A 12,611-nucleotide genomic window follows, 5' to 3' on the forward strand; every position below is an offset into this window, starting at 1 on the left:
TTAAACATATTACCCCAAACTTGCCAACGAAATGACAAAATTCTAGGATTGCTTCAAGGTTATTAAGAAAAAGTAAGGGGAGGAAACAGGGTCACTACCTAGAAGGATGGTTGGGCCCACCCTGGGATTTCCCCCCACTTCCCCCCCACCCCACTTCACGAGGCTATGAATCCGAAACACACACGCCACACAGTGGTTTGCCACGAGCCGGTAGAAAGTGGCAATTCGACTGTCCCAGACCCATCATCTACCACCCACGTCCACGTGCTTCCTTGTATCTGCTCGCCCTGCTCGGCCAGTGCCACGTGTATCAGCAGTTAGTTGAAAAGGAAGAACACGTTTAGCAACTGTGTTACCTTTCTCTCCTTTGGCCCCTGGAAACCCTGGGAATCCTCTTCCGGGTAGACCTGCAAGATAAAGGTAAGAAGTCCCGTTTATCTCTCCTAAAACAGCCGAGCTGCAGGAACAGCACAAAGCGATATCCACTCTTTGCACCGATACCATATACTATTTGCGAAACACAGAGAAACGAGTCCGTTGCACTTTGCAAGTAAAATTCTATTACTACAGTTGTTCTAAGATACCCTTGACTGGATATATATACATAATTTAGTACATTTTCCCAAGTACCTTTGAGCCCAGAACCATTATAGCATTTAGGAGAAACGATCTGTACAGATGGGTACTTATTTCCCTTTACTGTCTGGAGACTCACCAATTGGCTTTTCTCAGATGACTATCCAACTAACAGCTATTCGCAAAGGCAGTGCACAGAGCCAGTGATATTTGGGGCAGCAGACACCAGGGAGTCCACAAATGTGAGTAAAGCACGTAAGGGAAGATTCAAAGGGGGGAAGTAGGTGTGGAGGCATTTCTTACGAACTATTTTTATAGGAAAATGAATGTACATAATATAAACATAAGGCTCATAGAATGAAAGAAATGAACTTTAGGAAGAGACCAACACTAACAGCCATGGATCCCCCTCCGTGCTCCTCTCCAGCACTATTTCCCTCCCTCCATCCCCCTGACTGAGGGCAACCTGTTTCAAACTGTCTGTGTGTCACCCTCTTGCTATATACGAATATTATTACGTGTGTGATTGTCATCATCGGAGCCCACAGCTCACACTTTTGCCCAAGTTGCTGTGCCCCCATCAGTAACAGGAGCAGATTCTGGGGACTGAGAATATTCCCAGGACCGTTCCTCTAAAGGGGGAAAGGCCAGGCAGAGAAGGCAGTGGTTTGGGCTTTCTACGGTGTCTCCTTCACTCACCACTGAGAGCTCAGGCCATTTTAAGGGTAGGTGCCCATAAGTATTTGTGGAATAAATGAACATCCTCTTTCCCCTTTTCTCATCCAATCCTGCCCCACTTGCCCACATTGTTGCTTAAATAGCTGTAAGGATGTAACTTACGTCCAGCTTACAGCCAGCTCCGGTCACTTAGCATGGAATGTAAGTCTCTGGGAGATGTTTACTCCAGAGCAGAGTCTCATTCTGAAAGGGAAATGAGAGCCCAACATACCTGGTTCACCCTTCTCTCCTGCCGACCCTGGGAATCCGTCACTGCCGGGCTCCCCTTTCTGGCCGGCCGGGCCCGTGAGACCAGGCGTCCCAGGAAGACCTCAAAGAGAAAGGTCAGATCGGTCAGGCATGGAACCTATCACGGCACCGTGATCTGCATGTAAAATGCACCACTCCTGACATTTTTCCAGGGAGCTGTACCTCCCACCCCCTAGCATGCCCAGCCTCCCCGAGGTTACTCCTGACACCCCTTCAGAAGGGACCCTCATGCGGCAACACCACCACTGCACTGTGACCCCCTAAAGCTGGTGAGAGTGGAGAGAAAGGACATCCATCTACCGTGCCGAACAGGAAAAGTTTCTAGACCCCATTGGAACCAGCTGTAAAAGCAGTTCTAGGTCTAACTGGTGGGAAGACCCTAGAAGTCCCCGTAGACTCAGTTTGTTCATCTGGAAGTGGAGGTGTGAGCCCAGCTGGTCATTCAGAGGTCCCCCAGCCTTGAGGCCCCTTGGCTTCTTCTCCACAGGCCCCCATCTGTGTCCTAAAAAGTGGTCTCTACCTGCTTCTCCTTTGATGCCAGGGATGCCATCCAATCCCGGGAGGCCTTTGTCACCTTTTTCTCCAGGCAACCCGGGGCTTCCTAAAGAAAAACCAAAACACCAGAATTCCCATGACTTTGAGTTTCTCTCTGCCATCCTTGAACCCCGAGATCAGGAGGAGGCCGGCTCACTTACCTGGATAGCCAGCACTCCCTGGTGAGCCTTTGGGGCCCGGAGGCCCGGGCATCCCTGGGATCCCACTGCTTCCTTTCTCTCCCTTCTCTCCAGGGCTTCCTGGAAAACCTGCTACCCCTTGGTCTCCCTGTGGGTGAAAATTGGGCCCATTAATGTCATGTGTGTCCTTGGACATGCGTCTGGAGGTGCTCTCTGTATACATGGGACTGCAATGACTATCGCGTGGCAGAATTCCACTTCCAGCTTTCTAAGGGGAGAATCAAAGCCCTCTGAAAATGGAGGAAAAACTAGAAACCCAGAGCAAAGAGCAGTTGCCTGTTCTGCTTCTCGTGTTCCTTCTCCATTTCTCCCCATGATAACTCGCTACCCAAGCTCTCAGCACGTCCCGGATCCTCCTTGGGGACACAGGCCATGGATAGAAGGGGGAGGCAGGGAGACGTAAAAATCAACTGGAGAAACCGTTCTGTGTTATGATTCATCGACTGTGTGGAGATGCTCAGTAAACGTTCCTCCAAAGCCTTTCTGCGGGGATGGGTGGGAGGGGCTTCCGCGGGGATGCTGTTACCTTTTCCCCGGGCCGTCCTGGAATCCCAATGCCAGGTAGACCCGCCTGCCCTTTCTCTCCTTTTGCTCCCTTTTCTCCAGGTGAGCCAGGGATGCCCTGCAGGCCAGGGAGGCCAGGCACACCTTTTTCTCCAGGTGTTCCTAGAAACACACACAATTGAAACAGAATGTGTGCTTAGCAGGTGCTAACGTTAAAAACAGGAAAGCGTCTCAACTACCGGCCAAGAATGAGACGGAAGAACAGGTATCCCCTCATTTCTCAAGTTGTAGTGATCCAGGCAGGCGCCAGCCCCCCAGACCACATTAGAACCACACAGGAAACGTTCCTCCTGTCTTTTAAAGACAATCACGTTACAAAGGGAGAAAAAAATACATTAACCGCTTAGCATGCTTCCTTTCCCAACAGCATTAAACACGGCTTCTGTGTCTTTCGTTCCGTAGTCAAACCTCATTATCTGAATGAATCAGAGGGGGCGAGAGGCAGGCCATGGAGAGTAAAAGTGTACCTGCTTCCAGGACGGATGTGGGCAGTCAAACTAATTTATTAATAGGTACCAGGGGAAGCTGGCTTATGCCCGCCCCTGTAACTGACCCTCTGCGGCTGCTGGCTTGGTTGTTAGGGGCAGCTGTGAGTCGGCTGGTGATGCTATTGTAAGGAGAACTTGGATATTAAATTGCAGCCAAGGCCTGGGAGATTACTGCAACAAAGGGAACCCTGGTTGTTTTATTGCAACCAGCATCTGCCTAGCGGACTGAATGACAGGCCCAAGAGATTCGTTGCAAAAAGAATTTAAGCAGCCTTACTGCAGCCGCTGGGTGTTTATAGCTCGAGCAAAGTGACAACACGCCTCGCAAAGCCTTGGGAGGAGTGAGGGAGACGGGCTGGCTGCCCTGACCTCCTGCTCCAGGCAAGTTCTAAGAAGCAGTAGCACCTGGACCATCGGGGCCTGAGCCTTCCATCTGCTGCCTCTGCTCTGGTCGCTGTCACCACCGCAAACGCTGATGGCAAAGCCTGGGAGGCCAGCTCGGGACCAGGGCAGAGGAGCCCAGGGGATTCTTCTGAGCTAATGTCAAAGGGCTTTACAGGCACGAGCTGCTTGCGCTGACACAACTGAATGGAGAATTAATCACCTCCTCGACGGATCCACGTAGACGGATCACTTGGAGGTAACTGAAAGGTCATAGTGCACAGCCCGTGTTTTATTTTATTAAACTGTGACGGGTTTTGTTTGTTTGCTAGTTTAAGCAATGGCTGGAAGGTCAACCAAATGCCACCATCCCTAGGCAAGAGACCACACAGGATTGAAGATGTGAGTCTGTGTCAAAGACACGTCTCCCTGGATTACGTCCTCCGTGAAGCGGGTCTCACCCGCAGACTCGTCCCACAAGCACCACATGTACAAGCACTGGGAAGGAAACTCCTTTCCTAAACCCCACATACCTGGCAGGCCCATTCCACCAACCGATCCTTTGGGTCCAGGAAGTCCCGGAGCACCTGGGGTCCCACTTATGCCCGGATCACCTTTAGGTCCTAGAATCATAAAGAGAAAAACCCAACAGGTCAACGCCCATGAAAACTGCCAGGTAACCTCTCCCCACACGAGCCCCTGCTGAGCTGGCGACCTTGAACTCCCTTCCATACCTGGCTGCCCAGGGTGTCCTGCCTGACCGTCCTTTCCGGGCACTCCTGGGGTTCCAGGATCTCCCCGGGATCCTTTATCACCAGTTGGGCCGATTTGTCCTGCACGACACACACACAAAAATAGTGACGACCACGTCTGCTTAAAATAAGACAAACTAGAAACACAGGTTGGTCTGACATCACGTGTGAAGAACTGAATAACTCGTTAGACACCCTCTCCCCCCTCCGAAGGTAAACTGTCCTCCGCGTTACCTTTTTCTCCTTGGTCTCCCTTCTGGCCCTTCATGCTGCCCATGTCCACTTTATCCATGGAGCCCGGCTTGCCAGGAAGACCCACATCTCCTTTATCACCCTTGAAGCCAGGGTCTCCCCTGGGTCCCGAGCTGCCCGGGAAGCCGTGGTCCCCTGTAGAAAGAAGAGGAGGCACCGAGTGACACCTGGCCAAGGGCCCCCAAGGCAGTGACAAGTGTGCTGTTCTTTCTGGTCAGTAGAAGCAACTGATAAACAACCTATAAAGAACTAATAGTCTGTCCAGTGGCGTTAAATGTGGCGTTAAATGGCGAGGGTCTGAGTTACCCAGAAGAATGTGACAGCAAGGAAATGAACAAAAAAGGCATTTTCTAGAATTCATTATTTGCGAGTAATTCCAGCATAGGAGACTTCACTTATTAGTTTAAATAATCTATATTTTCTCTCCTTCTCAAATACCTTCACGACATCTGCTCAGTGGCCCCTCAATTCTATACGAAAGAACAGAATTTTCCTGTTCAACTAAACAAATGACCATTTTTATGTCTCACATTTAAAGTCAATTTCTTTTTTAAAAACAGTATTTGAACCAATTTCAAATATTAAGATAAGAAATAAAAAGTAAGACTTGTAAACTTCCCCTGTTTGCTAATTTGATTCCAAAGACTCAGTTGCTGTGACTGAATCTTCGAATGACTAAAAATACCACCATTTCTCAAAACAAAACAAAAAAACCGAAAACTCTACCATGCCAACAAGGAAACCCAGAAACCTGTCTTCTCTCTGACTTTTCGGCAGGGCACAGCCCTTCATCCCCAGGACCCCTGAGCGCCTCCTGGAAGAGGGGGTCTTCCGGACCCTAGCTTGATCTTCTTTCCCAGGCCTCTTGAAATGAACAATGATCTATGACTCTTGGAGAATTTCCCACAAGGCATCGGGACACAGACACGTGATGGGCTTTTCCGGGGTCACGGCTGCCTACCTTTTTCACCCGGCAATCCTGGCACACCCGCTGGTCCTGGCGAGCCGGGCTGCCCGGGGGTCCCCATGACGCCCATCTCTCCCTTGGGACCTGTGGCCGGATGGAAGGACCGTGAACGCTGATGGCAGATGCCGAGCGAGGGTCATGAACAAGACCAGGTGAGGCGTCTCCCCAGCATCCACTTGGGTGGAGTTCACAGGTCATTTACCTGGGAACCCGGGCTGTCCAGGTGTGCCCTGCTGTCCAGGGATACCAGGCAGCCCCGACTGTCCCGTCAGGCCGGGGAGCCCCTGAGGCCCTTTGTCTCCTTTGGGGCCCGGCATGTCCAGGCCTGGGAATCCGGGGAAGCCCTTCTCTCCTTTCACTCCAGGAGGGCCTGAGGTGGGGAAGAGAAAGGGGGCGTCAGCAGGATCGACAGGGTGTCCTGCAGCATCCTGTACCCTGTTTAACTGTTACTTTCTGCAGAAGGTGTGTAGCCGTGCCCACGTCGGGGGTAGAGGGAAATGGCTTCCACCTTCTCAGATAGTGGTGTTTGGGGCCATCGGTGGGCAAACAACATCCCAAGACAAAGCCCCGCCTACCTGCCGTGAGCCGTCGGCAATTCCCACCCGGGCCCCTCCGCAGTATTCAGACCTAAGCCCAGCTTCTCTACGGTGTCTCTCCCTGGCTGTCCTGCCCTGGTCCACCCTCTCTGTCTCACTTCTAGAATGATTATTAAAGGCAAAGGTAGCTTCCAGACACGAACTCATTTTGTTTAAGTTACCTACAACTTACTAAACATCTTATGGAAAGGTAAGATAGAGATACCGAGATACCGATCCTTCTAAATTAAACGGAAAAGGTAAAGAATATACAATATAAAGGGGAGGTGTCTTTGGCACATAAACCAAGCTCGGAGGGAGGAGAAGAAAGGCGCCTGTGACCTTACGTGTAAGCAAACAACCAAACCTACAGCCACAGAATAGAACTGCCTTTTCCCCCTTTTAGTCACAGATTATGAGTTAGGGGAGGGAACATTCTGGAAGAACGTAGTATCACCTGATGACCCTGGGAGTCCCTGTCCTCCAGGGGGTCCCATAGCTCCAGGAGGGCCTATTCCGGGGGCTCCAGAAGCTCCTTTGGGACCTTGCAATCCAGGAGGTCCCGGGTCACCTGGATGGGGAAGAAATCGTGAAGGCATCACACGGGGACACAGCGGTGTCAGCGCCTACCACCCACTCACGCCGCTCGCCAGGAACCCGTCTAGAATTTTCATCATTCATTCAGCAAACGTTTACTGGGCCCTGATAGGTGCTCTGCGGACACACCATAAACAGACCCCGTCCCTACCACAAGCTGGATTTGCCCGTACGAAGTTACCTCTGATTCCCTGAAGGCCTGCAGGGCCAATGGCGCCGTGCTCCCCAGGAACGCCTGGTCCCCCGACGTTTCCCTTCTCTCCAGGGGTGCCGGGGATGCCAGGGAGTCCCGGCAGACCTTTGAGTCCCGGCAGACCAACTCCAGGCTCGCCCTGGAAACCATGAAGCACAGAGAAGCCAGTGACCCTCAGAGCCCGCGATTTTTTCAGGCCAAGGGCGTACGTGTTAACCGATGCTGCCGGTGCATTTATAAGAACGGTATTTGTCCCACCTTCCAGTTGGCAAAGCTTCTTCCCACCTATTGTTGCCTTTCAATCTCACTACAAGCCGAAAGGGAGGTAATTTTTATTATTTTCTTTCCACAGAGGAGGAAAGCCAAGGCTCCCCGGTTTGGACGGCTTGTCCACAGTCAGAGAAGCAGGAGCTCCTTCCGCTGGGTCTCGGCCCCTCGACTCTGCCGCCCTGAGTCTACACAGAGGGAACAACACCCAGCGTGCTGTGTGGCCAGCGAATGGGTATTAAGAGGTGGAAAGTTCCAGGACTGGAACAGAACTCCGTTTACTTCGTTTTTTTGATGAAATGAAAGCTCTCATGTCAAATTAAACGTTTAAAACCTTTTCATGAATCAAAGGGCTTTGACCCACACAGATGATTAAAAATAAAGGCAGTAGTTTGAGGGCCTGAAGGAGCACACCCCAGTTTAAGCACCGACGGGCCGTGTGAAGCAGAACGTGCGCATCATGTCACAGCGCCCCCCCCCCCCCCCCGGCATCCCTGAAGGCAACAACTTCCAGATGACGACCAGGTGGAGGTAAGCGGGCAGAAGTGGCGTATCCACACGGCCCTGCGGTGAAATTTGCAAACTGGAGGGAACTCAGTCCAAGGGATTTTGAAAAAGCTCAGTATTTTAAATCGTAAACCAAATCCTTAATTCCAGTTCCATTCGGCATCTACTAGCTCGTGAGCCGGTGTTTGAGGCGATCTACATACTGCGGTCACTGACTCACTTTCACACCCAGTGCGGGTCATCAGGGGAAGGCGGGGGTGTGTCACATAAAGAAGGCGTCCTTGGGCTTCCCTGGTGGCGCAGCGGTTGAGGGTCCGCCTGCCGATGTGGGGGACACGGGTTCGTGCCCCGGTCCGGGAAGATCCCACATGCCGCGGAGCGGCTGGGCCCGTGAGCCATGGCCACTGAGCCTGCGCGTCCGGAGCCTGTGCTCTGCAACGGGAGAGGCCACGACAGCGAGAGGCCCGCGTACCACAAAAAAAAAAAAAAAAAAAAAAAGAAGGCGTCCGAAGGCCACATGCTCCACGTCAGCCACACTGGGCAGGGACACCACCTCGGGTCAGGCGTTCCTCAGAAGGAACCTTCCCCGGCATCACCGAGGCACAGCTGCCAGCGCGCACCCCCGCCCACCCCCAAGGCGAGGGCAAGGGCTCTGTGCCGGCAAAGGCGCATCTCCTGGCCGTGGCCTTTTCCCAGGCAGGACAGACGCCTTCTGGCAATTTCAGTTCCTTTCCTTATGATCAGAACGGGAGAGGATCTAAGCAACAGTCACCTGTACTTGCTGAGTATCAGCAAGCAGCAGAGGGGTGTTCGAGGGCAAAGAGAAACCCGATGTCACACTCGTCCCGGGGTCCCCGACCAGGGCCCTTTGCCCCACGGTGACACTGGGTAACGTCCGGAGGTGTTTCTGGCGGTCACACTGGGCATGCACGTCGGGGTGCTCCTTTTGCATCTGTGGGTCGGGGCCACAGAGGCTGCGAAAGGCCCCACGGTACTCAGGGCAGCCCCACCACGAGGAATCATTGGACCCGAATGTCAGTATCACTGAGGCTGCAGCCCGCCCTGCTGGGGGCTGTTAGGTCACTCAGGACAGTGGCTTCCAAACAGCTTTGTCCTTCCACTCGTGATATGACACACACTGTACCTGAGATCCAGGACACACACAGAGCCCACTCACAAAGCAGGAACGAGTGATTCTCCCCAAAATAGGCGCGACCGCGTGCTACCCCGTGTACTTCGGTACTTTCCATCTGATGCTATTTCGTTCAAACACAAAACACGCTGACCCAACATACCATATGAGATTAACAGGCCACAATGTATGGGTCCAGTTCAGCACAAGGATGGGGAAACAGCAATCCAGAGAAGGCCCAGTACCCACCTTTTGGCCAGGCGGACCTGGGTTGCCAGGTAAGCCATTAAAACCTTGGCGACCGGGATTTCCAGGAGGTCCAGTGTCTCCAGGTAAACCGTCAACACCTGTTTGGAAGAGTCAAAAAAAATCATTCATGTAAAAATACCGTTCCCTACTTTCTCCACTTCTTTTACACCTGCTCAGATGAACCTGAACAGATGTGAGGGCGCCAACAAGGAAGAGGAGACCATCCTGGTCCAGGGAGCTCGCAGCGCCGGCCGCCCCTTCCTCTTTCTCCCTCACACCCGCCCCCTCCCTTCCTTTTCTTCTAAGCGCCTAGAACTTTTCTCTCCTATCCGCTCTTCACAAATGAACCAAACCCAACCCAACCCAACCAGCGTTTGCAGACTGGGAATGGCGATTTAAACTCTGCCAACTCCGAGTGTCGCCTGGTTAGAAATCCAGTCCGGATATCCCCACGCAGACCCGCATCTTAACAAGACCCTTCGTGATTCCTGGACACGTTCGAGTTTGAGAAGCACCACGTTAGACCACCTGTTCTCCAACTGCACCACACTGGAGGCACGTGGGGACATTTAGAGACTGGGTCCCGCCTCTGATGGGCTTTCTGACAGCTGCCCACGTGGCTATAAGCGGCAGCAAAGTGTGAGAGCCGTTGGGCTAGGCTCTCTCTCTGTGTGATGGAAGGTTGGGGACACGCAGTGATCTGCAAGCTTGCAGAAACACAAACCTGAATCGCCCGTGGTGTAGGGCTGCTGTTTCGAGGGGCCTGACAGACAGTGCACGTAACTCCAGGCAGCTTCGTGCGATGTGGGCAAAGGGTCTCTGGTTAAGGAGGCCTTCCTCAGCTAAATTCTACCTGCCGTGATGGCAGTGGCCTGGTTCTCCCATGGAACACGCGGGAGGCCTGAGCACTGCCCCTGTGATGCTGGAGGGTCACTGAGGGGCCTTCTGCCCCATGAGCCTGGCAGAAGTGGCCATGAGCGCGGCGGGCATCACGCGGCTCCCGGAGAAACAGGCCGCTGCCTCCAGTCCCCGAGCTCGAAGGCCTGCAGCCTTGAGAGTGGGCGCGATGCAGAGCCCTAGACAAGAAGCCCGGAGGCTAGACAAGTCTTTAAACTAAGTTTTGGTGAAACGGCGGTCAAACTGGGGTCGGGATGCCGGCCCAGAGGGAAAAGACGTGCCCCTCACTGCTCACAGCCCTTCTGGGCTCTGGACCAAAGTCCCTAATGGCCAGTCTGCATATCAGTCTCCCTGAAGGACTAAGAAAGCAGCCAAAAGGGTGAAGCTGTCCTCTTTACTTCCTTACAATTTTCAGAAAGAAGTACTGGTTCTGGAACATCCACGCGTGTGAGGGCCTCTTCCCCAAGAGCAAGGCCCCCCCTCATATTCACCACACCATCCCCCTGCCCTTCCCCCGCCTTCCAGACCAGCCTGGCCCAGGTCCCGGCGGGCTGTGTGCTCCCTTCACGGATGAGAGAGAGACCCCCCTGAGGGTAGGTTTAGGCAAACGTGGCATCTGCCAGCTCCCTGGGCAGCTTGGGGTCCTTAAGGTCCCAACCCCTTCCCCCCAAACCACTCAGCCGGGAGCACACGTCACCCATCACCTCGGTGACCGGAATCACCGGGCTGCACACCGCGCAGCTCTTTCGCTAACTCACACATGGTGTGTTTACGTTCACCGCCTCTTTTCTCCTAGAATTCACGTAGGATGAGCGGAGAGACCACAGCCCTTGCTGCTAACCAGCCGGGGACGGGCGCCACCACTGGGGCCCACGCGGGCAGTGGCCAGAGCAGCGGCCCCCCCAAAGCTGCCTCGTCCTGCGGGTTTACCTTTGGGGCCGGGAGGTCCTGGAAAGCCAATCCCGGGCTGGCCGACTGAACCCTTCTCTCCAGAGAGACCCGGCCTTCCCGGGGTTCCAGGAAAACCTCGGTCACCTGCGGTGAGAAAGACCAATGGTCAGCGTGAGAAAAACGTGAGCACATTTCCCCCACCCCAAGCCTCCAGGTGAACGAGACGCTGAGTACCTTGGGGCCCTTGGAACCCGGGAGACCCCGGAAGTCCTGTTGCTCCAGGGGGACCGGGTAAGGGCATGACCTTTCCTTCTTCACCCTTGGGACCTGGGGAAAAGAGCAAAGGACACAGCGTGAGGGCTGCCGCGTCCCGTCCTCGTCTGCTCGCCTCCATCTCCTCCTTCTCCTCTTCTAGAATCTCTCACAGAGAGCGCCTCTTCTCCCAAAACGTCCAAAATGACCTAGACGTTTGTTTGACACAAGAATCCTTTAAGCGTCCGAAACAAGGGTCACGAAAAGCTAAAAACTCTACAGCAACAAACAGCGAGATGACCCTGGTATCAATGAATCTGCCTCAAAAAGTCAAAGTCTTTTCACCGTTCTCAGTGGCTCCGACAGGACTGGTTCTAAGCTGCTGTGATGCCCACATCTGGTGGGAAGTTATCTTCACGACGTGCCCCGTGGGTGATATCGTTACCCTAACAGTGAGCTGCACGGTTCTGCGGTATCTCCAGCCCAGGTAAGCCACCTTTTCTATCTCCAAACTGGGAGGTGCAGGCGCAGCCCCGGGTGCCCGTGCCTACGAGATCCACTGGGTGTCAGGATTGAGCCGTTACGAAAGGACCTAAGGGCTCATCTCCACTGAACCTTCACGTACCTTAAAGAACTCAGGATCTGAAGGGCCTCCCAGGGACAGCCAACACTTGCTTTCGCTACAGACTGTGGGAAGCACCAGGGCCTGACCCCAACACATCTTTGCTATCAGCTCCAGCCCTGGGAACAAGGCTTTTATGACCATCAGACTAAACACAGCTCTGGCAGATCAAAGAAGTCGGGTTTCTAATCCCAAAGCTGCCGGGGTCTGGATGGCCAAGGAACCCTCCAGAATGTGGACAGCTGACCGACAGCACTGTCAGCATTGCCTCTTTCGGGAACCCTCTTCCCATGCCGTCAAGACGTATCTGTATGTGTCCCACTGGCTTTTCTGATGGTAGCTTCTGGCCGAGAAAAAGAAGCCTGATTCCTTTGTACACGCTGCAAGTGTTCAGATTCCGGAAGCACGAAGAACACTTGAGATGGTGATTTGGGAACGAGGAGTGTGGGGTTAGTGATCAGAGGCCCCTTTCCGAGACCTGGGGTGTTTCTAAGTCAAACCCAGCATGTTCCTGCCCCGAAAGGAGTCGTAAGAGAGACGTTCCCGGGTTCCTTGCTAATCAAAGAACACTCATCAGTGGAGTCCTCGCTTAGTGAGTAACCAACGGTCACCCGACAATACCAAGAACCCATCCAGTGAGGCACTGTACTTGGGCCTCCGTCAGGGGCTGCTGATGTGTTCTGTATTACGAACCTGACAAACCCTACACTGGGTCCTCATAAGGAAAC

At 53.4% G+C, this 12,611-nt stretch overlaps 1 protein-coding gene across 2 annotated transcripts in view; it reads right to left on the minus strand.

The window, feature by feature from the left end:
- Positions 1–12,611, minus strand: part of COL4A1 (collagen type IV alpha 1 chain) — a 146,845-nt gene that overhangs the window by 17,585 nt on the left and 116,649 nt on the right. For both annotated transcript variants that reach the window (XM_033843346.2, XM_033843345.2), the window contains exons 27-41: positions 11,244–11,336; positions 11,049–11,153; positions 9,222–9,319; positions 7,055–7,205; positions 6,734–6,847; positions 5,904–6,071; positions 5,696–5,785; positions 4,717–4,869; positions 4,465–4,563; positions 4,264–4,353; positions 2,824–2,963; positions 2,259–2,385; positions 2,084–2,164; positions 1,526–1,624; positions 357–407 (exon numbers count right to left, since the gene is read on the minus strand). In XM_033843346.2, the coding sequence (XP_033699237.1) occupies positions 357–407; positions 1,526–1,624; positions 2,084–2,164; positions 2,259–2,385; positions 2,824–2,963; positions 4,264–4,353; positions 4,465–4,563; positions 4,717–4,869; positions 5,696–5,785; positions 5,904–6,071; positions 6,734–6,847; positions 7,055–7,205; positions 9,222–9,319; positions 11,049–11,153; positions 11,244–11,336 (1,659 nt within the window). The remainder of the gene's footprint in view (positions 1–356; positions 408–1,525; positions 1,625–2,083; positions 2,165–2,258; positions 2,386–2,823; positions 2,964–4,263; positions 4,354–4,464; positions 4,564–4,716; positions 4,870–5,695; positions 5,786–5,903; positions 6,072–6,733; positions 6,848–7,054; positions 7,206–9,221; positions 9,320–11,048; positions 11,154–11,243; positions 11,337–12,611) is intronic.

Source organism: Tursiops truncatus, chromosome 18 (genome assembly GCF_011762595.2).
Source record: "Tursiops truncatus isolate mTurTru1 chromosome 18, mTurTru1.mat.Y, whole genome shotgun sequence".
Classification (NCBI taxonomy): domain Eukaryota; kingdom Metazoa; phylum Chordata; class Mammalia; order Artiodactyla; family Delphinidae; genus Tursiops; species Tursiops truncatus.